Source organism: Eretmochelys imbricata, chromosome 15 (genome assembly GCF_965152235.1).
Source record: "Eretmochelys imbricata isolate rEreImb1 chromosome 15, rEreImb1.hap1, whole genome shotgun sequence".
NCBI classification, from domain to species: Eukaryota; Metazoa; Chordata; order Testudines; family Cheloniidae; genus Eretmochelys; species Eretmochelys imbricata.
In genome coordinates, this window is record NC_135586.1 from 26,926,615 (window position 1) to 26,954,553 (window position 27,939).

Consider the following 27,939-nt stretch of genomic DNA (forward strand, 5'->3'; position numbering starts at 1 on the left):
GACCATGACAAATTGGACATTTGGTCTGAATTCAACAGGATGGAATTCAATAAAGACAAGTGCAAAGTACTTCACTTAGGAAGAAAAAAGAAAATGCACAACTACAAAATGGGGAATAACTGTCTCGCTGGTAGTACTGCTGAAAAGGATCTGGGGATTATAGTGGACCACAAACTGAGTATGAGTCAACAACGTGATGCATCTGCAAAAAAGACTAGCATGATTCTGGGTTGTATTAATAGATGTGTTGCATGTGAGACACAGGAGGTAATTGTCCCGCTATACTCGGTACTAGTGAGGCCCCAGTTGGAGTACCGTGTCCAATTCTGGGCGCAATTTAGGAAAGATGTGGACAAATTGGAAAGAGTTCAGAGAACAGCAACAAAAATTATAAAAGTTTTAGAAAACCCTATCTTTGAGGAAAGGTTCAAAAAGAACTGGGCATGTGTAGTCGTGAGAAAAGAAGGCTGACGGGAGTACCTGATAAGTGTTCCAGGACGTTAAGGGCTGCTATAAAGAGGATGGGGATCAGTTGTTCTCCAGGTCCACTGGAGGTAAGACCAGAAGTGTTGGGCTTAATCTGCAGCAGGGGTGAGTTAGGTTAGATATTAGGAAAAACTTTCTAACTATAAGGGTCGTTAAGCACTGGAATAGTCTTCCAAGGGAGCTCGTGGAATCCTTGTCGTTGAAAGCTTTTAAAAACAAGTTGGACAAACGTGTCAGGGATGATCTCGGTTTACTTGGTCCTGCCACAGAGCTGTGGGCTGGACTAGATGACTTCTCGAGGTCCCTTCCTTCCCTACATTTCTATGGTTCTGTGATTTGATTTTGTTATGTGAACACTTGTCCACTAATACTGAATTAAAACCATTGAATTTATTTCACATCAGTAACTCCTGACCTGGGGTGGATTTAATATCGGGATCAAGAGGTTAAAAGTTCCATATTCCACCACCATCATGCCTCTGAACCACCGAGACCCCATAGCACAGTTTGCTCTTTTATCAGGGACTAAGAACTACAAAACATTAAGGAGAGATTATGTGTATCTTTCCTGAAAATCTTTTTTTACTCTTGTCATCTCAATTGGTACCTGATCAGTTTTTCTTCTAGAAGTAGCAACACCTTCATAGACTCAAGCCATTTGCTGGCCAGTGTGTCAGTCACTGTTCTGGTGACTGTTGCAGTTTGTGTTGCAGTAGATTTCATCCAGGTCTCTTCTCCCATTTTTGGAAACTTTGCTTATTCCCTGTTTGGGAAAAGTTCTCACATGGAATTGAACCAGTGACTGTTGAATTCCTGAAGGCCTTCGGCATCTTCCACTGAAGTTCATGTTTTGACTGTGTAATCAGTAGGCAAGTTTATCTGCATTTGTTTGTTACATTTATTTGCTTCGAGAATATTAGTGTTCTTGAAGGTTAATAGGCCAGCAGGAGCAGAAACTCCTTTTTTGGGTTTTTTTGGGTTTTCAAAATCCAAAGGTCAGTTACAGTTAGGGAACTGCTCTCAAACACTATGTTTTGAGTTGGTGAAACCACTCTCTCCTTTAGTGTTCCAGAATAGAGATGACCAGTTAGGCTGAAATGATCATTAGAGGCCTCATCCAATCTCCCCAGAAGTAAATGGAGCCTTTCCATTTACTTTATGGGGGTTTGGATCAGGTTGTAAATATAGTTGACATCTTCATGGTGATTCCTGTCTGCTGTATGAAACTGAGGTTATCAAACTCATTTCACTTATGACCTAACACTGGACTTGAACTTTGCTCCCATGGAATGCACTGAAAGAACTAGAAATAATAATAATCATTGTCCTAAAAGGAGGATGAATTATTAATCTCTTTCGTCTTTGAAGAAGATTTAAACTGGATACAAGAAATACATTATAGTTATATTGGATTGTCTGCAAAAATGCATGTGTCCTTGTGACTTTTTATTAGCGATTAGACCTATTTTGGGTACCGATAAGTTAAATAAGAGAGTTCTGCCAGTTAGGATTTAGTTTATTAAACTATGCAACCATTGTCTCTTGAAAATCCATGTTACTCTAGAGATTGATATTGGATTGGCATATTTTCTAGTCCGACTTATTTTGTAGGGACTCTGGCAAAGTTAAGGATTACAGGAGAGTGATGTGTTAGGATAGTGAAGAGAGAGAAAATTGAGACACAAGTAAGAGGAAAAAAGGTATGTTTTCATCTGAGATTTGAAAGGAAATGAAGACTTGATGAAGTGAAGAGATATGGGGGAAGCTGTTGCACACAGCACGTGCCACAGAGCAAAGGCTCATACTAAAATTGATGAGACTGTGAAAAGATAGAAAGGAGGACACTAAACAAACAGAGGAGATCCTAAAATGGATGGGTTGCCTCTGTCTGCTCTAAACCCAGAACTTGGTGGCACCAGGAATGGATTTTGCAGCACTTCCCCAATGTGATATGGGATAATTCTTAATTTGCAGGCTCCTCTGTCAGTCATAAAGTTCCTGTAGCATTGAAATGTATCTCTTAGCACACCCCATTTCTGAGAATGGCAAGGAAACAGCAATTGATGGGTGCCATGCTTGTTGCTTCCAGTGATGGTGCTGAAGAAATGTCGTCTTAAGCATTAAGCATAGTAGATCTGCAGAGATTCATGTGTCTCAGCAAAAGCTGAGCATGGCAGCAAGGATTTACTGTAGAATTCAGTGGAGAATAAAGTAAAGATACTATGGAGGCGCTCAGGTAATATAGCAATAGATGCCATATAAGAACCTTAAATAAATAAAATAGGTTAAGAGTCTGAGTAAAATATATACCGTATTATCATAGAACAGGAAGGGTCTCCATATACAATTGCATTCATCTTCATTATTTGCTAATCCCTGAAACTCATATAGCTACCCTTGGAATGTTTCTAAAATCTGAACTCAACTCAGAGAGCCTTGAGTACCTCGTGGAAATCAGCTTTGTTTTATTTGCTGAAATAAATGTATTTGTGGTTTCTGTTGTTTAAAAGTAACCTCCCCAAATCTCAAAGCCTGCATCAGGTTCAGGGAATTTTAGCATAAACAAAACTATAGTAAACTTGTTCATTTTCAAATATGGAGGGTTCAGAGTACAACATATGGGGTCACTTGGGAACTGTTAAGTGCAATGACCATGCAGTTCTCTAACTATGGAATCAACTTAATCCTTTTAGTGCACTTGTTATCTGGTCTCTGCACCTGGTTCATTGCATGTATAGTACAAAACACTAGACAGGTTTTTTTAAAAAATGAAGATAGGAAGCAGAGAAAAACCTTTATATGCTAGCATAGAACCTAACCGGTTAAAATATAGATACAACTGGCAGCATACAATAGAAGCTAGAATTGAAAGGTGGCTGGTTGGCTGTTCCTTCCCTGACAGCTTAGCTGAGATCTGGTATCTGTTTGATTGCCACTGTAGGAGTCATGAGATTACCTGGTTTCAGAGTAACGGCCGTGTTAGTCTGTATTCGCAAAAAGAAAAGGAGTACTTGTGGCACCTTAGAGACTAACCAATTTATTTGAGCATGAGCTTTCGTGAGCTACAGCTCACTTCATCGGATGCATCCAATGAAGTGAGCTGTAGCTCACGAAAGCTCATGCTCAAATAAATTGGTTAGTCTCTAAGGTGCCACAAGTACTCCTTTTCTTTTTGAGATTACCTGGGTGATAATGTCAGATGAAGCCCTAAAAAGAGAAACAAAGGCGAGCTTAATAACCCAAAACAGCAGTGTTTTAATGTCTTCCTTTGGTAGGTGTGGAGCTTTCTGAGCTTCTGTATTGCAGTGGCCATTGGGAAATTCTTACTCTAAGCCCCATATAGGTTTGCTCATATATGGTACTACTTGGCTTCATTAAAAATAACTGAGGGGATGGGGATGGACAGGTACAGGACTGGGAACTGGGCATTCCTGAGTTGTAGTCCCAGCTCTGACAACACACAACAATAGGGGACAGGAAACACTTAAAAACAGGAAAATGTGTGACTATAAAACCGTGAAAAAATGTTGGCTTGAAACTGACTAGATAAAAGTGTGTCTAACCTTGTCTGCTCCACCTGTAATATGAGACTAATACTGCATAGAGGTGTTCTGAGTGTTAGGTAGCTAACATTTATTAAGTGTTTATAACAGTGCTAAGCATTATCAGTGTCTCTGTTTCTCTATCCTTTCTCATTTCCAAGAAAACCCTTCACATATGAGCTGCTTTTTTTTATGGACATCCCACCTTTGATAGTACTGTGGTTGTCACTAAACTTTTTGCTTTTGTAACTAGATCTAGTTTATTAAATGCAGCATTGCAAAGTTTAAGGGCGACAACTCTGCTGGGGTAGAGTAGAGTTAATATTGTCATGTTGTCTTTTGAATGTTGTTGTCCTGGAAGGTGATCTGGAGCTGCAAGTATGAATGTGTACTGTCTCAGTACAGCCCCTCAACATCCAAGATAGACAAAACCAAAAGCCTGCTAAGTGCCAGGTTATAGACATGACTTTGGGTGGTCTCATTCTTGGGGTTGGTGGGAGGTGATGTATTTGGGTTCAGGGGAACTGTAGTAGGTAAGAAAAGTGTGTTTGGGTGAAATGAGTTGTGGTCCCAGTGAAATTCCAGAGTGACGGGTATCCACATCACAAAACACGTCCCCAGAGCTAGTAGCAGAGAGATAAAGGACTAGAAGAGCCTTGAAGACAGAACTTCCCTATCACCTCTAGACCTTTAGGCCAGGAGGGAGGTACGTTGTTAGGGTGGTGCATGGCAGAAGCTTGCTCTACCATTGCCTGAGCTTCATTTCACTGTAGTCTCCAGAACTGTCAGCCTGGCACTTTAATTAGCTACTATATTTGCTTTTTAAAAAAATCACTGATTTTTTTGTTTGTTTGGGTTTTTTTTATTTCAGTGGGAAGTTGGTTTCACCAAAATGGAAGAATTTTAAAGGTTTAAAACTTCAGTGGAGGGATAAAATTCGTCTCAACAATGCCATCTGGAGGGCATGGTATATGCAGTGTAAGTTGCTTTTATGGTAAACGTGATTGCATGCAACCACAAAATGTTTGAATCTGGCCTTGCATCTGGCCATGCATATAAGGGCCTGAATGGACAGGAGATGAAATCACAAGCCCCGTTATGATGGAGAAACCCAAGCAATCTGCTGGTGGCCTAAATCCCTGTAGAGGACAGTCCTGAACTTCCACCCCATGATCAAACCATCCCCATGGTGTTCAACACTGCTTCGGGGCATTGAACCACTTGAAGTCAGGTGCAGTCTGAAATGGCCTATTCCCCAGTAGTGTGTTGGAGGGGACTCTGAGAAGAACCTTGTTAAAATCCTGCCTCCGAGGTGGAGAAGGGATCCCTGAATAGCATGTGTGTACCCAACTGTCATATTTTCATTTCTGTTTCAGACCTGGAGAAACGCAAGAACCCAGTGTGCCATTTTGTGACTCCACTAGATGGCTCTATTGATGTAGAGGAACATCGGCGGCCTGAAGTATGTAAAACTTGAGCTGTGGATTTGATTATCTCTCTATCTCTCCTACCTCCGTTTAGATGTGAAGGCTCTGCTTTGGTGTCCTCTCCATAGTGAAAAATATCAACATGTGTACTATATGGCTGCTGTTGAGCCAGATGTTATAAATCTACCTGTATAGGAATGATCAAGGTGCAGCCCAAGGGTGACTTAACAGTCCCTGGAGTCCTACTATGCAGCCCATGACTGCCCTCCAGTTTGACAAATCTAAAGCACAAAGGTGCAGCCTGAAGAGCCCATGATTCCTACACCTCAGAGCCTGTTTTACTTTTCCTCTCAAAGAGCCCATTTCTGGAGGTTGCAGAAGTCAGTGGGAGGTGAGGGCAGACTACCCTGTAGGATCAAGCTGAGTGGCTTTATAAAAGCTTTTTCAACATCGTTTTTTAATTTTCTTTGCTCACCTGAATACAAACTAACAAGCAATTTCTAACCCTGTCTTGTAAACTGTAACCACAACTGAGTGCGGTAGGTCTGTGCATTTTCCTTTTCTTTTATTGTATTTTATTATATGCAAACTATTTGCAGCCCTCTGGCTGCTGTCCTGTGAGGCCCAGGACATATCAAAGTTTTTGGTTCTCTCATGTACTGCATAACCTTAGATTGGACTCAAAATGCATAAACCCTCTGTTGAACCTACAGAGCAGAAGCAGCAGCAGAAATGGGCTTCGAAAGCATACATGAAACTTCCTAGTATCTGAAATTTTTGAAAAGCAAAGTTAGGCTAACCCTTTAGGTTGAGGCACAATCCAATCAGACTAGGTGGAGTTAAGTCTACCTCAGTTCTTGTGAACTTGCCCTGTTGTCCTTGGTTTTACAGTACTTGTGGCATGTTAAAGCCCCACATTCTGATCCCATTGTTGTCACTGGGGTACCACTGCACTACATATGGCTTGAAGAGTGACGTTTCTCCCAGAGCTTTGTTACTTGGCTTTTATTGTTTTGTGTCATTCCTTCACAGTCGTTGGATGTATGTGTATGTTGATACTTGCCTATTTTCCCACTCACTCCAGGCGAGGAGTTTGTTTTTTGTTTTTGTTTTCCAGTGAGTACATTTTATTTCATAGTTGTCATGGTGACAGGTAAGCCTATAGATTTTGTATCTTGGCTGATGAATTTTCATTATGCTTTTGCATGGCTGTGTTAACATGAATAGTATCTTAAAAACAGTTTCTGAAACATAACTTTTATTTTTCCTTTTGTACTATACTGTCTTTGCAATTGGTTACAGGTGATCCAAGTAATGACATATTGGTACTATTATCGAACATCATCACTTTTTATTATATGTGGGGATGATTAAATGGATCCTGGGTTGCTCTACAGTAGCTGGATTTAAGCACATTGTGTCAGCTGGGTTATGGGGTCAAACAGAATTAATGTACTCACCTTATGGCTTCAGTCTGCCTGAAAACTGTGTGTGATTATTTAATGTTTGTGTATATTTCCTCATGTATTTTGTTTGTTGTCAGGCCATTGCAACAGAAGGGAAATATTGGAAACGAAGAATCGAAATAGTCATCAGGGAATATCACAAGTGGAGAACATACTTCAAGAAAAGGGTCTGTTTGTTTGCAGCTGTGAAAGTATTTTGACTGGAATAATTGCTTTTTGATTTAATAGTTGGACTTCGGATGTAACTTTTACTAACCCATGCAAAAATGTTGGAAATTTAGTTATACCAGTATAAACATTGGGTCCGCTGATGCATCATAAGAATAAATTGATACACTGGGTCCAGTCCGGCAACCCCATGTCCTGTGAATAGTCTCTACTCATGATTGGTCCGATGGGGGCTAGAAAATGACTTGCATGAGTAAGGACAAATCACATGAGTAGGGGGTTGCAGAAACAGGTCCTTTGGGAAGTACAGGTGCTAATTTTACTTTTTAAAATATTCTATCTCTGCAGTTACAGAAACACAAAGAGGAAGACCTTTCAAGCTTGGTGCGGGTAAGTAATTTTTGTGGAGGCAGTAGCAGCATCTCTGTGTATTGAAGTTGTGATAAGTAGCAAAGGTGTACTAGCATGACAGCTTGCAGTGATTAAAACCTAAAGCCACGCACTTAGCTTTAATGTTTATTATGAAGAGGGGGCACCTTATTTTGCTTAGAATAAATTGTATAATAGAGAGCAGTACAGCTTTCCCCAGCTTAAATCAGATTGAGTGGAAGTCTTGGTCTAGAGTGCTATGGCATAAGAAATGAGTGTGTGCAGGCCAGCTGGCCAATCAGGGCCACCTCTTTGCAGTTGGTCACATGACAGCTTGTTATTGAGTTATAACTGGCAACATAGCCTGCCTTGTGGAATCGGGAAAGGATGTGTGTGCTACAAGTAGAAAAATACATAGCAGAACCAAATGAGTCCCTTTTCTGTGCTATTATAGCCAAGTAGTTTGGTAAGCTTCAAAAAAAAAAAAGGGGGGCTAGATGTTGAGATGTATAAAAGCATCTGTGTTTCAAATACCTGGGACAAAAAACAGTCGTGTGATGGAGCCTTCTTGGTGATCAGTTTATGCCAAAGAGAGCATTTCAGACCTTCTGTAACTAAATGTAAACCCAGCCTGGATTCATTCTTCATTATATGCCCAGAACAATCCCCAGGTTCACAAACCATTCAGCAAACCTGGCTAAGATTTAGATAAACCTCAGGATGTCATGGTTCTGGCTGGAAACTTCACCAGTTTCAATTGAGTTTTGCTTTGTATTTGTTAGGGTTCATTCAAACCCAAAAATCAGTGAAATTCTGGGTGCAAAATCCCACTTATACCCAAAAAAACTAAAAAGTATTTCCAAAGCCACTTTGGTTTTATGCAGTTCTAATCATCAGGTGGAATTGGGAAGATATTTCCCCACAGAGTCTAGTGTTGTGCAGTGATATATTTCACAGAGGTTTTATGCTAACTTCCAAAACATCTGGTTTGTGACATTGCTGGAGGCAAGATATTGGACTAGATATACAAGTGGCCTATTCCGGTACACGCAGAAATGGGATGCCACTCTAGATGAACCATCGGTCTGTTTGGTATATAAAAGTAGCCAGAGTAGATGAACTGTTGGTCTGAGCTGATGTGGCAGAGGGTAGAATACCAGACTAGATTGACTGTTGCTCTGTTCCATGTGACTGGAGGCAGGATGCTAACAAGTTGATCTGATGCATTTTGATGACTTCTGTAGAATGTTCCTCTTTATTAAAATGTGAAAAATAATTAGCTTTGTCTGTTTGGTGCCATAATAACTGCATGTGACTGGCAGCTTCATATAACCAGGCTTATTTTTCTTTCCTCTTTGTCAGGATGATGATGTGGTTCTCTGGCATCAGAGTAGATATGGCAGAGAAACCCCGGTCCCTATGGAGGAAGATTCCTTTCTGGATGCAGACATGCTTATGTCTGAGTTCACTGACACCCTGTTCTCTACGCTTTCTTCACATCAGCTGATTGCCTGGCCAAATCCCAGAGAGATAGGTGTGTGTTTGCTTTTGGCTGTGTTGATTTTGCAGTGAGAGGAGACTTGAGGCTTGTTGCTTCACTTCTCTTCCAGACTTACTTTTTCATTTTTCTGGTTGAGAAGGTGGCTCCATCTTTCACTTACAAGTACACAGAGACCAGGGAAATACATTGGATCAGTTTAACAGTAGTGCCAAACTTAAAAGTTTAAAAAATAATTGTTTAAGGGATCAGAAATCCTATTCAGATATTCGGCCTAAATTTTCTTTCTTTCTTTTTATCTCATTACACCTAATTACTGGTATACCTTCTGGTACTAATAAATCTACCCATGACATGCATTATCGTTTATGAGGCCATTATCATTTACATTAAATCTTATTTTCCTTTTTTTAATGTAATAATGTAAAAATGACCCTCTTTCTTTTCATTAGATGAAGGTTCCTCTTCCCAACAGAACTCAGCTCAAAGTCTTGTAGCCAAAACTCAGGGTTGCACTCTGTGGGACCTAATCACTGAACTGCCTCAGCAGGAGTTGTGTGTGCAGAGTGCTTACAGAATCCAGCCCTGAGGTTTATACTCACTACATAAAAATGAGGAGGTTAGTTAAACAGAAATTAAAGGGTACAGTGCCAAAAGTGCAATCTCTGCAAGCTGCGTGGAAACTTTTTAAAGACACCATAATAGAGGCTTAACTTAGATGTATACCCCAAATTAAAAAACATAGTAAGAGAACCAAAAAAGAGCCACCATGGCTAAACAACAAAGTAAAAGACGCAGTGAGAGGCAAAAAAGCATCCTTTAAAAAGTGGAAGTTAAATCCTAGTGAGGAAAATAGAAAGGAGCATAAACACTAGCAAATGAAGTGTAAAAATACAATTAGGAAGGCCAAAAAAGAATATGAGGAACAGTTAGCTAAAGACTCAAAAAGTAATAGCAAATTTTTTTTTAAATACATCAGAAGCAGGAAGCCTGTTAAACAACCAGTGGGGCCACTGGACGATCAAGCAGGACAATAAGGTCATTGCGGAGAAACTAAATGAATTCTTTGCATCGGTCTTCACAGCTGAGGATGTGAGAGAGATTTCCAAACCTGAGCCATTCTTTTTAAGTGACAGATCTGAGGAACTGTCCCAGATTGAGGTATCACTAGAGGAGGTTTTGGAACAAATTGATAAATTAAAGAGCAATAAGTCACCAGGACCAAGAGTTCTGAAGGAACTCAAATGTGAAATTGCAGAACAACTAACTGTAGTCTGTAACCTTTTCATTTAAATCAGCTTCTGTACCAGATGACTGAAGGATAGCTAATGTGACGCCAATTTTTAAAAAGAGCTCCAAAGGTTACCCTGGCAATTACAGGCCTGTAAGCCTGACTTCAGTACCGAGCAAACTGGTTGAAACTATAATAAAGAACAATATTATGAGACACATAGATGAACATAATTTGTTGAGGAAGAGTCAAGATGGTTGTAGTACAGGGAAATCAAGCCTCACCAATCGACTAGAATTCTTTGAGGGGGTCCATAAGCATGTGGACCAAGGGGATCCAATGGATATAGTATACTTAGATTTTCAGAAAGCCTTTGACAAGGTCCCTCACCAAAGGCTCTTATGCAAAGTAAGCTGCCACGGGATAAGAGGGAAGGTGCTCTCATGGATTGGTAACTGATTAAAAGATAGGAAACAAAGGGTAGGTATAAATGGTCCATTATCAGAATGGAGAGAGGTAAATGGTGTCCCCCAGGGGACCAGTCCTATTCAACATATTCATAAATGATCTGGAAAAAGGGGTGAACAGTGAGGTGGCAAAATTTGCAGATGATACAAAATTACTAAAGATAGTTAAGACCCAGGCAGACTGCGAAGAGCTACAAAAGGATCTCTCAAAACTGGGTGAATGGGCAACAAAATGGCATAATCCCAACTATACATATAAAATGATGGGGTCTAAATTAGCTGTTATCACTCAAGAAAGAGATCTCTCAGACATTGTGGATAGTTCTCTGAAAACATCCACTCAGTGTGCAGTGGCAGTCAAAAAAGCAAACAGAATGCTGGGAATAATTAAGAAAGGGATAGATAATAGGACAGAAAATATCATGTTGCCTCTCTATAAATCCATGGTAGGCCCACATCTTGAATACTGTGTGCAGATGTGGTTGCCCCATCTCAAAAAAGATATATTGGAATTGGAAAAGGTTCAGAAAATGGCAACAAAAATTATTAGGGGTATGGAACGGCTTCCATGTGAGGAGAGATTAATAAGACTGGGACTTTTCAGCTCGGAAAAGAGATGGCTAAGGGGAGATATGATTGAGATCTATAAAATCATGACTGGTGTAGAGAAAGTAGATAAAGAAGTGTTGTGTACTACTTCTCATAACACAAGAACTAGGGGTCACCAAATGAAATTAATAAGCAGCAGGTTTAAAACAAATAAAAGGAAGAATTTTTTCACACAATGCACAGTCAACCTGTGGAACTCCTTGACAGAGGATGTTGTGAAGGCCAAGACCATAACAGGGTACAAAAAAGAACTAGATAAATTCATGGAGGATAGGTCCATCAATGGCTGTTAGGATGGGCAGGAATGGTGTACTTAGCCTCTGTTTGCCAGAAGCTGGGAATGAGTGACGGGATGGATCACTTGATTACCTGTTTCGTTCATTCCCTCTGGGGCACCTGGCCACTGTTGGAAGACAGGATACTGGGCTAGATGGACCTTTGGTCTGGACCCAATAGGGCCATTCTTGTATTCTTATGTTCCAGCAAAGTGCCAGGCTTTCTTTGAGCAACCCATATCTACATTGTAATAAACTGAAGTGGCATGTATGCTGCAAAATTAACCGGTCTCTCTTTTGGTTTTTCCAGCACACTTAGGAAATGCTGACATGATTCAGCCAGGACTTATCCCCCTCCAGCCAAACCTAGATTTCATGGATACTTTTGAATCTTTTCAGGGTAAGAATAAGGGAAAAAATGAGTTTACTGTCTTTATTAGTAGTATAGCACCAATTTCTGCTATAGCGGTAATGGGTTTTGCACAGAAAAATAAACTATGCAAACCAACATATTTATCCTCTTTATACAGCATGAAAATGGAGCCCAAATTCAAAAGTATTTGAAATCCAATTAAAAAAAATTTTAAAAAATACTGTAGCGAGATCCTCTTACTGTTGCGAGACCAGTTCTTTGCCTGGCTGGGTTTTGAAATTCACTTGTAAGAGTCTATGTGTCTTAAGATTAGACTTAGAAGAACACAGCTTTCAGAGAACCTTGTTTACATACAAGTGGCTTTTGAAACTTTACCTATTGATTGTATGGGAGAACATCAGGTGTCAGCGGAGGACCTTACAGGAGAACGATGCTAATTGGTGTCTCCCTACTCCTCACACCCCATTGTTCACTCATACAGTCTCTGTGGTTTCCCCATTTCTTCGTAACGATTTAATAACCAATGCAAAGTCTCATGTTACTGAGACCTCCATTACTTTTTCACTATTTACTCTAGAATAGAGTTTAAAATAGAAAATAGAGTTTAACTGGAACTCAAATGGTGCCTGGGATTTGTGCTGGTCCTCTGCGCAGGGCTGAAATTCACTCAAATCCACTAAATTTGCATGGCATTTTACAAGCATAGCTGAAAAATAATCCATTTCTCAAAGAGTTCATAAATCTCAATAAGACGGGCAAACATCTTTGTGTTTGTAAATAAGCAGAGTACATTTTGTGGTGACGCAATTTCCTTATTTTTTAATTATTTATTTACTTGCTAATTCTCAGTGAGTCTCCCATTACTTAGTGCTACCATAATATAGGGAGTAAATATAGTGCTACCATAATATAGGGAGTAAAACATTTAATATTTGTTTTCACATTCTTTCAGATCTGTTCTCATCCAGTCGCTCTGGCAACTTTTTCACTTCTCTCCCTGCTGCCAGTTCTGCTATGACAGATACCAGCAGCCATTCTTCCCAGGTAAACAGGTTTTATGTAGTGAAAATTTGCCAGAGCTCAAATTTGTAAGTACTATACAGATCTTCACGTACTAATATGCAGTATCAGACAAGCTCATGTAAATAGAATTGAATAAACACTTACAATACTTGGTTAATAGAGTATATTTTCCTCTGATTTACCAATAAAAGAAATTATTACGATAACCTAGAAGTAAAAATAACTGGTACATGTACTATACTTGCACTGTTGTGACTTAAATACCTTTGTCCTCCACAGTGTCCAGTTCAGAACAGAATTTTCTTTGTACTTTAAAATACTAGTTTTTGTAGAGAAAGTGTTTTGTCCTTCGAGTGAAATAATGCTGTCTCTGAATGTAGTTGGCCTTGCTATAAAGAATCCTATGTACCGGGAGGGAGTGTGGACTAGCAGGTAGACCTGCAAACTGGGAGACTTAACTGCTGGGTTTTGTTTCCAGCTGTGTCATTGACTAGCTGTGGGGCCTGGGTCCAGTCACTTAACCTCTGTGTACCTCAGTTTTCTTATCTGTAAAACAAGCATATTGGTGATTTCCTTCCTCTGAAGAGCTGTGGATCTCAACCCCCTGGAAGATATTTACCTCCTTTATCTTTACCTTCTTTACCTGAGCCAAGGAGAAATGGGCAAAACTAGAGGTAGTTGTACCTGTTTAGTTCTTGATATGGAAGGCTTTGGCTTAGCATAACCAGGGGTGATTCAGATATAAGCCTCGTTCTCCCCTTTCACAATTGAGTGTAAAGAAAGGTCAGATAAAAGCTTCTGGTGCTGGCCCATCTCCAATGTCAAGCATTAATCTGTACTTTTTTTTTTTTTTTTTCCTCCTGCCAGTCTTCTGTCCTGCCCTCAGGTTCTTTACCCAGCCCACTCCCAACGGTGAGCCTCAGTGAAGGACTGATTGCCTCATCAGTACCTGCTCCTGTCATTCCTGATGTTGGTGCTAACCAATGTTCCAACATTCGGAGTGGGGGCTCTTTCATCCAGCCATCAGACTTCAATTCCAGTTCATCTCTAAGTGCCCAGCAGCCATTTCTTCCGGTGTTCCCAGCTCCAGTGTCGCTGCTGCAGCCCACTGTCCCACCACAACAAGCCGCTTTGCCCACGGTGCCTCTGAATGCCGGCTTGAATTCTCAGGCGCCTGCTTTTACTGCTCCAGAAACCCAAAAGTCTGGCCTCTGCAAATCTTCCATTGTTACCCACACGGCTTCTGCCACCCAGACCCACAACGCCTCTGCTACCACCTTCAGCCAGAGCCAGAACCTCATCCTGGCAACACAGCAGCCAGGGGGAGGCGTGCCTTGTAACCTGACTCTACAGACTGCTGTCTTGCAGGGGCAGCCCCGGCCTCAGCTGCAACCCCACCTGACGTTTGCACTCCCGAAAGCCATTCCCCTGGCAAATGCTGGGACAAGACCCAAACAGCCACAAAAAATAGTGCCTGTTCCAAAGCCTGAAACGGTGTCCTTAGTGTTAAAAAATGCCTTCATCGCCCCAGGTGAGAGTCACGGGTGTTCCTCCTTCTTCTGGTGGGAGGGAGTAACCTGAGGGCGGGGCACAGTTGCTGTTGTAGGTGCAAAATAACTTTAACAAAAATATGCTCATCTGCAGCACACTGGTTGTCACTGGAAGTACCTAGAAATCTTGATGGGGAGGATATTTATTGTTACTAGCACTGCCTTCTCAGAATCCGCTTTCCAAATAAACATTCAGGACGGCGACAAAAAAAACAGGCTTTTCCCACAGTCCTGAATTTTAATCTGGTTATAAGGGAGGCAGCATGGACCATTGGAGTTTGCATAGGACTGGGAATCAGGAGGTCTTGGCTTCTGTTCCTGGCTCTGCCACTGAGTCCTTGGTGGTTGCCTTTAGAAAGTCATTTCACCCCTCTTTGCTTCAGTGACTCCTTCTGTAACATGAGGCTATTTTACCTACCTCAGTTGATGCTGAGGTGCTCAGAGCTCTTGGAGATCCTCAGCTGAATGGCGCTAGACAGGTGCAGAGTGTCAATTCAGGTATTGGCTGTTTTCAAAGGGATATACCTGACTAAACTGACCAAACTCTCTGATCAAATGGGGCTGTTCCTCTGTTGTCGTGACCTTGTCTACACTGGCTGCTGCACAAAGGGTGAAAAGCAGGCTGCGTCCCTGCTCACTGCAGTGTGTGTAGCTACATGAGGCAGTGAAAGTCTCTGGCAGTGGGGAGCTGCTGGAGCCTTTCCTCTCTGTCTCCCCCTTGCCAGAACCTTTCACTGCTGCCAGAGTCTTTCACTAAAAATAGAAGTGTAGATGTGAGAGGCACTGCTTGGGTGTGCAGAGAGCCGTGTAGAATATATACCCACAGGTTCAGGCACTCTGCGATACTCGCCTAAGCTGTGCCTCACCATCTACCTTTTTCAGGGACACAAATCCTAAAACTTTATTTCTTAGGGTCCCATATCAGACTACAGACACATTATGCCCAGTTATACCTGGGCTAACTGGGCGTAACGTGTCTGTAGTCTACAAACCACTGTAAGTGTAGACCTACCCCATGAATGTTAATGCTTATGAGCAGGCCTGGCGTAGCGAGGAGGAAGACATTTCAGTGACACGGGACCCTAAGAAATAAAGTTTTAGGATTTGTGTGCCTTGGCCTCAAGCTGCCTAGCTTGGGGCTCTTAGAGATTCAGTCAAGCGGTGTCTGTTTTCAGGACCATGTTAACACTCTAAAGACAGCAGAAGCCAGAGACCCCTCAGGATTTGAGCTTTTTTCAGAGGCAGTTTCTAAAATGTCCCTACGTTGGCCCATTTGCTCTGAATGCAAATGATATGGAGAAATATTGTTGGTTCATGGTCATGAAGATGTAACAGAGAGATTAAAATCCACTTAGAATCTGACTGTGGGTGTCTACGACATTTGAGCTTTCAGTGCTGTCCAACCCACCATCTGCTGCAGATGTCTGAGAGCAGCAAGCGTGAGGAAAACGAGAGCGCTCTGAACTTGTCATAAGGAACAGCTGCCAAGGGGCTACACAGTCTCCATGATAACACAGAACAGGCAGCATGTTCACTTCTTGGGATTATTATACACTGCCTTCAGGGATGTGCTAAAATCACCTGACTGAGGACCCAAGTGACTTCACTCATCCAAAATACGCTTAGCACAGAGGTTCTCAACCTTTTCCTTTCTGAGCCACCCCCGCCACCCAACATGCTAATAAAACCCCACCTGTACCATGACAACTGATTTTCTACATATCAAAGCCAGGGCACATGTTAGTGGGTAGCAAGCAGGGCAGTTGCCCAGGGGCCCATGCCACAGGGGCTCCCGCAAAGCTACGTTGCTCACCCTTCGGCTTCAGCCCCATGCAGGGGACTTCGGCTTTCTGCCCTGGACCTCAGCGAGTCTAATGCTGGTCCTGCTTGACAGAACCCCTGAAACCTGCTTGTGGCCCCCTAGCGGGCCCCAGATCCCTTGTTGAGAACCACTGCTATAGCCAATCCCCCAGAAACACACAGCCTGAAGGATTATTGTGAAATGGAAATTACTGAAAAGCAAGAGAGTTTGTGTGTCTGCCTGCCATGGGCATGATGCTGTGGCAGCTCACCAGAAACCCCAATTAACATCCTCAAGTCTGCTGCATCCCAGATCCTAGCCCAAAGACATGTCACTTGAAATAGCTTGATCCATGATTAATAGCATTAAGACACTATTAGGTGTGTTTCTAAGCCATTCCTATGTGCACCTAATGAATTAAAAAGCAAGAGTCCATGTGCCTTCAACAGCCAAGAAATGCACTACTGACCTAGTGAAATGTGTTCTAGGTCCTTTCTCAGCAAGAGCATGTATCTGCCTTCGTATGCTGGGGCTAAGATGTGCCCCTTTGTTACCCATGGGATTTGCACCTCTGGTTGGACAATGAATGGCTTCATTGTTCATGGGCTCAACATCAACTGTGTCTCTAAATTAGGTTGCAAAGTACACCTGTCACAGCCTCAAGGTGCACTTACATCAGTTATAAAACACTTGATCCATAGACAACTCTGTATACTGTGTGGTATCTGAAGCTGTTATAAGCCCTTTTTGTATCCTGGAGCCACCTAGCAGTGGCAGTTTGTGTTGCAGCTTGATCTTTGAGAGAACTTAGAATAAATATGATTTGGCAAAGTTGTACAGAAGATACCTGTTCGGTCCCATTTAGTCCATCCTCCCAATCAACACTAGTTTGTTCCCTATATAACATTCTCCAGATCTTTTGTGTCAATAACTATTCTAACTTCAGTTGTATTCTTCAGCTGCCTTTCAGGGACAGTCCAGAGCTGTGATCGTAACCCCAGCACCTTTAAAAAGAGAGGGGATTTTGACTCCAGCCATGTCTCCACCTAGTGTTGTAATTGCACCAGCTGGAATTGCCAGAGTAAGGAAAAGAAAAAAGATATTTGGATTGGAGTTTGCATGTTGTTAGAGCGTTAAAGTGTTCATGCTTCAAAAAGTGACTAGGTATAGATGCCCCCTCATTACTCAACAGATCTGTTGGCGTACTCAGAGTTATCTGTTAATGTTTGATTTATCTACATTGTGTGGCTCTTAGCACTATATAATCTGCACAGCTTCAGGAGAGTGAACTGGTTTCTTCTGTGGCTTACACATCAACAGAATTCATAACAGGCACCAGTTGCAGAGGGTTTTTTGACTCATAGACTTTCAGTCGAGAATGGACCATCATCATCATATAGTCTGACTTCCTGCACATTGCATGCCACAGAACCTCACCAGTCCACCTCTATGATAGGCCCATAAGTGATGATGATGAAAGAGCCAGAAAGAATCCAGCTTGATTTTCCAGTTGTCAGTTGAGAAGTTTGTCTTGAGTATGCCAGTGTGTTTGTCCAATATGTTTGAGTGCATGGGAGAGAGAATTTAAGTGTACCCTGGTATAATAAGAGGAAATTGCTTTTTCACTGCTGCTAACATACTCTAATAGTGCATTGAATTATGAAAAAATGTGTGACTCTTGCCAGAAGCCTGACTTTTGTGCTTGATTGTCCATAATATAGCACTAGTTTGGGGGGTTCCTGTCACCAGATAGTTATGTACTAATTTAACATTATACATTCCCATTGAAAGACAAGATAATAGAATCCTTTGTGTATTTCTTTCTATAATGTTCCTGTGCTGTTTCTAGGCTCCCGGGGTGATGGAATTCCATAATAACATTCTGGTTGGTCAAGCACAGCAAGCTCCGAATAACCAGCAAGTCCAGTCCACAGTCTCGCATCGCTTCTCTCCTAGTGCAGTCCAAGATGTGAAAGGAGAGCAGATCCCTTCCCACAGTACCTGTTCACAAGTTCCCTCACCTACACCTAGTAAGTTAGAGACCTAAACTCTCTGACTCTCCCTCATATGCATCCACCTTTAAGGGGGATGTAAAACAGATCTTGGCCAGCTGTGGTTATTACATATCCTGGGGAATTCTTTGTAGAAATAGCTTGTGAGCCCCATTTCCTACACTTTCAGTTGTCTATAATAGTCTTCAGTTCTTGCCCTAAGCTTTTGATTAGTGTCTGTGCACTGGTAAGCTGCAGTAGTCCACTCCAGAAGTGGTTGCATTTCAGTACTCCATAAAATGCTATACAAGTTTGTCATTTAATATAATAAATATAATTCTAGTACTTTGCACCACTTCTGCAGCAGCTTTCATTAGAGGATGTCTAAGCACAGTTTAGCCTCACACCTTGCCAAGGGTTCCCTGCAACAGTACGTGTCCCTGGCCTCTTCCCTTGTGCTCTACTTCTGAGGTATGTGTCCATTTTCATGGGATAGTAAGAAATTATTTAAATATTTTGCTTCCTGCTTTAGGAACCTGGAAGGTCACCGTGCAAGTAGGTCAAGGTAGGATAGTCAGTTTAGGTCCCAGACACCCTAACACACATTTGCCTGAAGTGGAGAGAACATGTCGCCACAAGGCATTTAGCCATTGCTTGTGAAATATTTGGATTTCCTAGCCATCTGATCATCCTACTAGAACCTAGATATTACAGCACTGGATGCTCTAGAAGTGCAGTCAGTGGCTAGATTAAATGATCTGGGTAGAAACTGCTGCTTGACAGTTCAGTTTGTTAGAGAGAGCTATTTGTTTTAATGATCTGACATTTTCTTTTTGAAGGCCGAGATTGTCAGAATTCAGGACAGGCCTCTCCCTGCCCGTCTGAACAAAGCCCCAGTCCTCAGTCTCCACAGAATAATTGCTCAGGAAAATCCACAGCTAACCCTCAGATGGCTGCATTTAAGGTACATGTTCCCTCCTTTTGAGTTTTTTCTTCCTTATTTGTCTTTGTAGCTTATTGATTTCCTAATTTAGACTGTAAGTCACTTGATAAATGAGGTTGCATGTGAGGTTGTGGCTGAGCTTGCATTACATTTGTGTTGCTGTATTTCAATTTAAACATTTCATTATGGCTTCAGGCTTTGGTAATGGTACTGATCCTGCCCTGCTCAGCAGTGATTTGTCATCCAACATGCCCAAGGAGGCTGTATTTCTGTTTCTCATTATCAGCCATGACAGTATTTGATACTGTAGTTCATATAACCCTTACGACAGATCTAGGTTTTAACTGGTAGATCTGTATTCAGCTGGTTTTAGCCTTAGACTTCTAAGCCATTTTAGTTTGTCTGTGCATGTGGTTTTTCATCCAGATTATTGCTGTTCTGTTGGGAGCTCTTCCAGCTGCTCAGTTTTGGGGGCTCTTGATCTTCAGTGCTGTTTGTTGGGATGATTTCGCCTGGCGGTGTCTGGTACTTTCTGATAGCCCCTGGCGATTGCCCTATTTGGTCCTTTTCCAAAACCTGAAGAAAGTGCAAGACTGAATACTCTGGAGCTCAATGAAGTTTAATGATAATTAAACAGCAGGTCAATTTAGTGGAAACAGAACTCCAGCTGACTTCCTGTCTGTCAAATCTCCTCTCCTTTTACAAACAGTGATACATATGCCACTGTTGGGGTGTTAGCCTTAATGACCTGGGTGAATTCATATTGGAATAATTTTAGATTAAGACTCTCTGACATTCCCCTCAAAGATTCATTTTGACATGGTGTCTTCACCACTCTTCCTAAGCAGAAAGTGGTACTCTTGCTGTGTGCTATTAAAGAGCTGACATTTTCCTCCGAGGGGGTGGCTGCATGTCACTTGGGGAAGTGTTCCCTACTGTATAAATTATCTATATATAGTGGAGGGTGTTCTTCCACACAGAAAAGTCACTGTGGATGGAGTTTCACTCTAACAGGATGGGGCCAGCCTGGTTTAAAAAAAAAAATCCTCTACAAAGACCTCTCCTTGCCCCTACTAAAGGGCAGATATTTCCTGGCTGGCCTGTCTCCCCTTCTCTCCTTGCAACAGCTGTAGCATGAGTTGGAGTTAGGAACTTTTCTCACCCTTCATCAATCCATCCAGGGGACAGTGGCATCTTCTCTTCTCCTCATCCTCCTCTGCTCTCCTTAAAATACAGCAGCCAACACCTAGCCAGTAGGATAACTACTGCATTCCAAGAAGATTAGCACAGTGAAATCTGTTGCAGTGAAAAGCCCATTGAAAGCCCTCACCTGCACAAGGAGTATCATTATAACCAAGTTCGCTGTAAGGCTGTGTCCACACTACGGTTTCTAACCTTGAGTTTGTAAACAGTGTCACGGTCACCTTAACCAGTTACAGTTACACAGTTCAGTTTCTGCTCCGGCTGCTTTTCTGCCGTCACTCCCATTTTGTGCATCTGTATCTGCCATGCTATTTAACACATCAACAAGGGATAGAATTTCTGGAGGGCATGCACCTGGAATGGCAGGAGCTGCATATACCCTCAAGGATGTCCTTCCACACTCACAGCTGAAGGATGGAGAACAGGCCATACCAGTTGCACATGGATAGGGGTTCCTGTCTGCAGAGCAAAAAGAATGCACTGACCCAGTTGCAGAAGAGAGCCACTTGCCAGTCTAGCCCTGGAATGGCAAAACACTGAGCTGCTATGGTTACTAAGAGAGTCCTAGGCATGTGGTGTAAGAACACATGTTTTGAGCCATCCATATAAATAACCTTACAAGCTCCATTCCAAGTTGTAGTGTGGATTTACTTTGGAGTGAGAGCCACTATAGAAATGCCAGTTGTTAAATCAGACTGCTAGAGGCCTTGGCTGTATCACTCACACTAGTTGGCCTTCTTAGAATTTTTCCTTGATTATACAAGAAACACAATGAAAACCACAACAGACCCAAGAAGGCTATCAACTCCGTTTCTTTGTTTAGAAGTAGGCAGTCACGAGATAATGTGGTGTCCTTGGGAAAACAAACCTACAGTGAATCAAATTTTTTAGCCATTTTGACATAAATATTGGTGACTCTGAATGCTTTGTATTTTAAATGTTTTAAGTCCCAATATGTTGGTAAGCAGGCAAAGGATCAGTGATTGTTACAGGCGCTTTGATGTTTGCCCACCTTTAGCGTTCCATTCTTTACTCTTTTTGGAATGTCGTTGTTCTCGAAACTTAAGGTGATGGTCTTGCTGAGCAAAACTGCTTAGATTACAGTACAGCAGCATGTCAGTGGGTAGGGCATTGGGTTGCGAGTCAGGAAATCTAGGTTCTGTTCCAGAATCTGCCACCAACTCGTTGAGTGGACGCCTACATCACACAAACTTGTTCTTCCTCATTTTTCCCCTCTGTAAAAGGAGGCTAATGACAGTTACCCATCTTCTGTAAAGCACTATAAAAGGGCTAAATCTGATTAGCCCTTTTTCAGGGTTCTGGTGGAAAAAGATGTTTGATAGCTTTAGAAATGTATGGTAGCACATAAGCCAAACAATGATTTAAAGCATCCGTATGTGCCAAAGGTTGTATACCAAATGTTAGGGCCCAGTTTAGGTTCCTTTCACACTTATAAAGTCCACCGACTTCAGTGGGAGTTTTTGCTGCACTAGGAATGGTGGGTCAGGTCCATAATTTGCAGGTAATTTTAAAGGTCTAAGGATGTAAAGAGACACTGTCAGAATTTTAGGGGGTATTTTTAAACCTCATGAAACTTAAAACTAATAGAAGTGTGCATAAAACTAAGAAGAAAACCCTATTAAACCAGTTTTGGTTTGCATTTAGAACAGTGGGCACTTCTGAAAGTGTTTAAATTGCCATGTGCAAGTAATTAATATCACTATGATATTTTGCCGCATTATTAGGAACGCTGTGGATACCATGGTAACTTTTAATTCAGCAAAAGATAAAATTGTATAGATTTTAATAGCAAAAATGACCATAGGGCAGTGGTGGAGAAACCAGCATAGATTGATGAGTTAATTTTATTTGTTTATGTAGAATCGAAGGATGAAGCATATTTCAGCAGAACAAAAGAGAAGATTTAATATCAAGATTGGTTTTAGCACCCTGAACAGCCTGGTATCAGCTAACTCTAAGTCAGTAAGTTGTCCATGAGTGCTGTGCATTTTTAACATGCAAAAGAAGTTACAGAAACCATCACTTATTCTGAAAAGGGTTGTTAATAAACCTGAACATCACTTGTTTCATTGGAGAATGTGAAGTACACATCAAAGTGAAGTTACTTGACGCATCTGTGACATAAGAGTTTAGGTGAGGATTCGCAGGATGGGTAGAAGAAAATCTATTGCTACTGGTCAGGTAGCAGAGTACGTGCCAGCTCTTGTTCTCATAAGTTTACCACTGGTACCATTCTCAAAATTACAGGGAGTCTTGTTTGACCATGAGCTTCAGCTTTAGGACCCAAGGGGGAAAGAAAGGAAACTGGGCAGTGCAGTCCTCTTTGCTCCTGGAGCTTCAGTAACAGATACTTGATCATAGGTACAGCATGATAATGCTTTGAGCTTAGTGTATATGGTTCCTTTCCTCTGCCATCTCAAGAGTATTTTACAAACGTTCCTTAATCTTCACAACACCACTACGAGGCAGGTCATGTACAAATTTGACAGATAGGTAAACTGTAGCACAGAAAGATTGTGACCTGCTTAAAGCCCAGGATGGATTGATTTGAGTCAAAGTGAGGGGGGCTCACCGATATAACGTCTTATTTTATTTATTGAAACAATTTTAATGGATTATAATAATTGTAGATCTTATTTATTGCTATCCTGTCAAAGGTGCACACAGAGGCAGATCCTAGAATAGAAGTCAGTAATGCTGTTTGTCCCCTTTAATAACCGCTAGACCACATTCCCATCTGTTTAATGATAATGAGAAAACGCCAAACCCTTTAGAATCAAATGTTCTAAATTATCTCTTTAACATACAACTTTTAGTAACATGTGAAACATATCAAAGAAGACATCACACACCCCATAAATAATTATGAATACTTGTTAAGGGGGAAAGTGGTTAACAAACAGTTTAAACATTGCCATTGAGAAAGTAGTCAAAATCCAATCTGGGGAAGAGAAGGCAAGTTGCCACACATGCATCTTTCACTTTTCCAGTGCTAATAAGAGTGAGGATAAATACCTAACTGGTTAATTGCTCTTCTGTAGCACTTTTCATCTGCCAATCCCAAAGTGCCTTACCAGGGTGGATAAGGAATGTGATAAAGGGGCAGAAATGCTTCTGTAGGTGCTATATTTGGTTTGGGTCAAACTCTTAGGCTGTTTAGATCAACTCCAGAAAGTCAACTTTGTGTTTGTCTTCGGTACAGATCAGCCACGCAATCACGCTCCAGAAGACTGTGGAATATATCGCTAAACTACAGCAGGAGAGAATGCAGTCACAAGAGGAAACCAGGCGCCTTCGGGAGGAGATTGAGGAGCTAAACACTGCCATCATGTGAGGTTTTGGGGGGTATTGTTACCTTTTTTCCATAATGACCAGAGCATGGGGAGCATTTCTTTGGGTAATAACATTGGGTGTCTGCACCAAATATTAGCGTAAATGGCAGCGGGGCATTGAAGAGGAGAAAAAAATCCGTGGATCCCAATGAAAAAGCAAAGTCACAATAGGATGAGCGTCAGTAGGCTTCAGTGGGCTCTGAGTATTGGTGCATATGGTGGTAGCACCAAAAATGGCCCACTTCTGAGAAGTGGTCAGGGAGCATTGTGTTCAAAGCTGTATTGTACGGTTGATCAGAAATCATGTCCCTTATGTCCTTTTATATGTAATCTTTCATTATTGGAAGAAATAATGTCCAGTGAATAGAGCACAGGATTGAGAGTCAGTGTGCAGGGATATCTTCCTGGCTCTGAGACTGACTTCCCGTGTGACCTTGGGAAAGTCACTTTAATAGTTCTGTGCCTCAGTTTCCCCAGCTATACAGTGGAAGGTAGCTATCATTACCCAATTTTAAACCATTTTGTGGTCTGTAGTGCTTTTCATCTACAGACTTGTTAAGTGTTCTGTTATGTAATTAGGGTTTTGAGGAAAGCAATAAATTATATTTGTAGGAGTTGATAAACTCCATTTAGCTGATTTTAAATTAATCCTTTAATTTGGGCTGTGTCCTAAAATCATGGGAATTTGAAGAAAATATTAGTGTTTTTCTTATCTGACTGCTAGTTTTAGAGTTTTTATTCCTTTCTAAGTGGGCCCTCAGAATTACGTTGTTAGATGTTTTACTTTGCTTTTAGCACTATTATTTGTAATAATAAAAGCTTAGCAGCTTGAAAATTCGCTTTGCTAAATGGATATGGACAAAACTGATAGGAAAACAGTGTTATACAATACACATTAATGAATGAGGTTTGTCCTCTTCATTTTAGTGGATTACCTCCTAATAGGCAGCATCAGTCCTATGGTACTGATGTTTAGTGCTTGTCCTGTATTAGTGTTTGGTTTGCAAGAGAAATATCTCCTTTTTGCAGAGAGATTTTGAGCTCTGGCCTTTTTCTTCAGTTCTTGTCAACAGCAGCTCCCTGCTACCGGGGTTCCCATAACACGACAGAGATTTGATCACATGCGGAGTATGTTCGATGAGTACATGAGAAACAGGACCCTCCAGAACTGGAAGTTCTGGATTGTATCCTTTCACTGTGCTACTGTACATTAAATTTGTATCAAAAAAGCACTAAATCCCTATAGGCTTGTGACTGGAGAATAGGACTGAGAGTTAGGAACACTAGATTCTAATCTCAGCTCTGCCAATAACTGATGCTGTGCCTTTTAGCCAGTCACTTAAGTAACTCTGTTCCTCCATTTTCTCATCTGTAAAATGCGAATAATATTTCCCTGCTTCACAGGGTATTGAGGTATAAATCCATTAATGTATGTAAAGCTTTTCAAGAGGTTTGGAAGGAAGGTGCTGTAGGAGTGCAAAGTATTATTACTATTCGTTATTATGGTTTAAAACCTGTTAAAGTTTAGTGAATACTGTCCCTGAGGTTATAGCTCGTCTGTTCATTTTTTAGAAAAGGCCACTGTTAAGATAGGTGATATTTAAATAATCAATTCCTTACTGATAACTACTGAGATTATTAAAATTTAATTTTAATAAAATCACATGTGCTTTTCACCATTTATGTGGTTTTCTTTTTGCCCTGCACTCGTACTGTACAGTGAACCAGACTGGTCAGTTTCTCTTTCTGGTTCTCCTGCACTGGCTGCTACGTTGAGTTGCAGACACTTTAAGAGAAAGCTAAGATATTATTTTGGTTTATATTCACCAGTATTTAAAGGATTCTGTCCCTTAGTCAGATTGTGCAACACTTTTGGGGAAGACTCCCCTGTGCTCTACACAGCAAGTTTGACCTAGCATCTGTGGGAAAGGCCCAAGGATTTTGCAGCATTCTAGTATGTACCTCACACTGGAGCAGCTTCAGAGAAAGTAGAAAAATAGTTCTTTGCAATTGATTTAACTGTGAAAATTATTGATCAACTAAGGACAATATCCCATGTGTTGCTTAATTGGTTATTATATTTTATACTCCTCCAAAATGTTCAACTCCTGCAGAATTTGGTTTTAAAAAGGCTTAAGAGCATTATAAAAGTTGTCAGGGAGGAAGCTGGGAGTTTTGGCAGCTCAGTAGGAGGCAATTGGAACTTTTTGCACTCAGGAAGATATGGGAGGCAATTTGGGATAGTTGGATATTTCTCCTAAATGTTCAGCAGTAAAATGGTTGTGGGGATCTAAATTGGCATCATGAGGTTTCAGAGTTAATGCCTCACTGAGATGAACTGGACAGTTTACGTTTATCAGAGCTATTGTTTTAGGCAGTTTGCAGCAGGGACCTTGAAGGGAGTGAATAATACTCTCAGCAAACCACCTCTCACAGCCGGTTATGCCTCCAAGTTCCTTTTTAGCAATTGGGTTTAATTCTCAGGACACAGTGACATTTTCCAGAATACTGTCCAGTGAAAGCTTAGGAGGCTATCTGTGCCCATAGTCAGCCATCATGATGATGAATGAAAACTGTTTTCACCATGGTAAAATGACTGTAAAGCAGTGAAGGAGGTTCATAACATAAATCTGAAAATCCCTTAATAGTTTCTGCTACGTAAAGGAGGGAGATGAGTAAGCTGATCTTGGGCTGGAAGAGATAGCTGAAGAGTAGCCTGTTACATTACTTTTCCAGTCATTTTACAAGGGGGTGTAAGCTCAGGCAGTCCCTTTAAGCATAACAGGAAATAATTAGATTGATCTTGGCCATTAGTGTTGGAGGGTACCCAGGAGCATATTACAATGTTGAGACTTGTTTATGCCATACTTCCACGCTTTGATGGAATTGGAAATTTTTTTTTTTTACTGTTATCAGAAGATCTAAAGATAGTGGTAGATTGTCAGGCCCATTGATCATAGAACTGAACTATCTTTAAAGCCCTGGATAAGTTCCGTGGGTACATATTTCACGAGCTGGTTTGATTTTAAGTTTTGATTTAGTTGGGGGCAGGTTGTTTTTGTTCTAGAATTATTCAAACATCATCATAACAAATTGCTTTGTAGGTCAAGCGTAGTGAACATTTCAGCTGTGATATAGGAGACCCTGATTTGATATCTGCTCCCAGTCACTGCTACATGGGGCCAGTGGAGGCTAAATTGTGCTTTAAAGGATGCAGCCTTCTGCGAGCAGGAGAGAATGATCCTATGTTGCTCAATATCTTTTAGCTCATTACAATGTGAGAATCCTGTCCAGTCCTCCTTTTCTAGTAGGGTTGTAGCCATCACAGTGCCCATCCTTCAGGTTAGAGGAGTTAATGGGAGGAATCCCTAAAGCATGTCTATAGCTTTCTGCTGTTAGCACTGGTTGCCAAAGGATTCTGATCAGAAGAGGTGTCCCCCAGAGTGGAATGTCCCACGGTTTCATAGGCTGTGTCTAGGGCTAGCTGCATCTTTTTATAACAGTATAATAAAAAGGAGGGACACAAACTACTAGGACTAGAAACATTTTTCGTGATTTCTTTTAAATGTTCCTTTGTTATTTGCAATCCAAATTCTACAGCATGATGCTAGTGCATGGGGACCAAGCATTGAAAGTGACCGTAAATTGATGAGTCTAATTTCACTGTTCATACAGAATGAATTACTAAAGTAGACAAACAACATAGGTGAAGAGCACTGATATTAGATGTTGTTGTTTTATTTTAATATCCCAGGGAGAAATGTTTCTTTAAATGTTAGTGTCCCTTTGCTGGTTGAAGTCCATTTAGATGCCTTCTGTTTCCCACTTACATTGAACTATTAATGGTTGTTGTTTTTTTATTAAGATGCTCTGTGCTCCTCTTTTTTTCCCCTTAACCCTCAATGATTTGCAGTTTAGTATTATCATTAAGCCACTGTTTGAGTCCTTCAATGGAATGGTGTCTACGACTAGTTTAGAGGATCTGAACCAGACCGCAATGGCTTGGCTGGATCAGCATTGTTCGCTCCCTGTTCTGAGGCCAAGTAAGTAGAGTTCTAACCAGTGGTAATTTAATACTATAATAGTTGTTACCATACAGTTTCCTCTTGGAAATTCAGCATGGGAAAGGGAAGGAAGGCATGATATAAGATGTGGGTTTTTTCA

General features: G+C 41.2%; 1 protein-coding gene across 4 annotated transcripts in view; it reads left to right on the forward strand.

Annotated features, from left to right (window-relative positions):
• The window catches only part of MLXIP (MLX interacting protein), a 76,553-nt gene that overhangs the window by 40,890 nt on the left and 7,724 nt on the right, over window positions 1–27,939 (forward strand). Inside the window, exons 2-16 of one of the 4 annotated variants that reach the window (XR_013348030.1) lie at window positions 4,900–5,006; window positions 5,405–5,490; window positions 6,999–7,088; window positions 7,438–7,479; window positions 8,821–8,992; window positions 11,849–11,938; window positions 12,864–12,955; window positions 13,802–14,465; window positions 17,245–17,366; window positions 18,135–18,315; window positions 19,116–19,240; window positions 22,304–22,405; window positions 23,646–23,773; window positions 24,805–24,959; window positions 27,689–27,818. Coding sequence is in view for 2 of the 4 variants with exons in the window: in XM_077834620.1 (XP_077690746.1) it covers window positions 4,900–5,006; window positions 5,405–5,490; window positions 6,999–7,088; window positions 7,438–7,479; window positions 8,821–8,992; window positions 11,849–11,938; window positions 12,864–12,955; window positions 13,802–14,465; window positions 17,245–17,366; window positions 18,135–18,315; window positions 19,116–19,240; window positions 22,304–22,405; window positions 23,646–23,773; window positions 24,836–24,959; window positions 27,689–27,818 (2,255 nt within the window). In the remaining 2 variants the exon portion in view is untranslated. Of the gene's footprint in view, window positions 1–4,899; window positions 5,007–5,404; window positions 5,491–6,998; window positions 7,089–7,437; window positions 7,480–8,820; window positions 8,993–11,848; window positions 11,939–12,863; window positions 12,956–13,801; window positions 14,466–17,244; window positions 17,367–18,134; window positions 18,316–19,115; window positions 19,241–22,303; window positions 22,406–23,645; window positions 23,774–24,804; window positions 24,960–27,688; window positions 27,819–27,939 lie in introns of those variants that run through there. The other 3 variants (XM_077834620.1, XR_013348031.1, XM_077834621.1) reach the window with 3 other exon arrangements.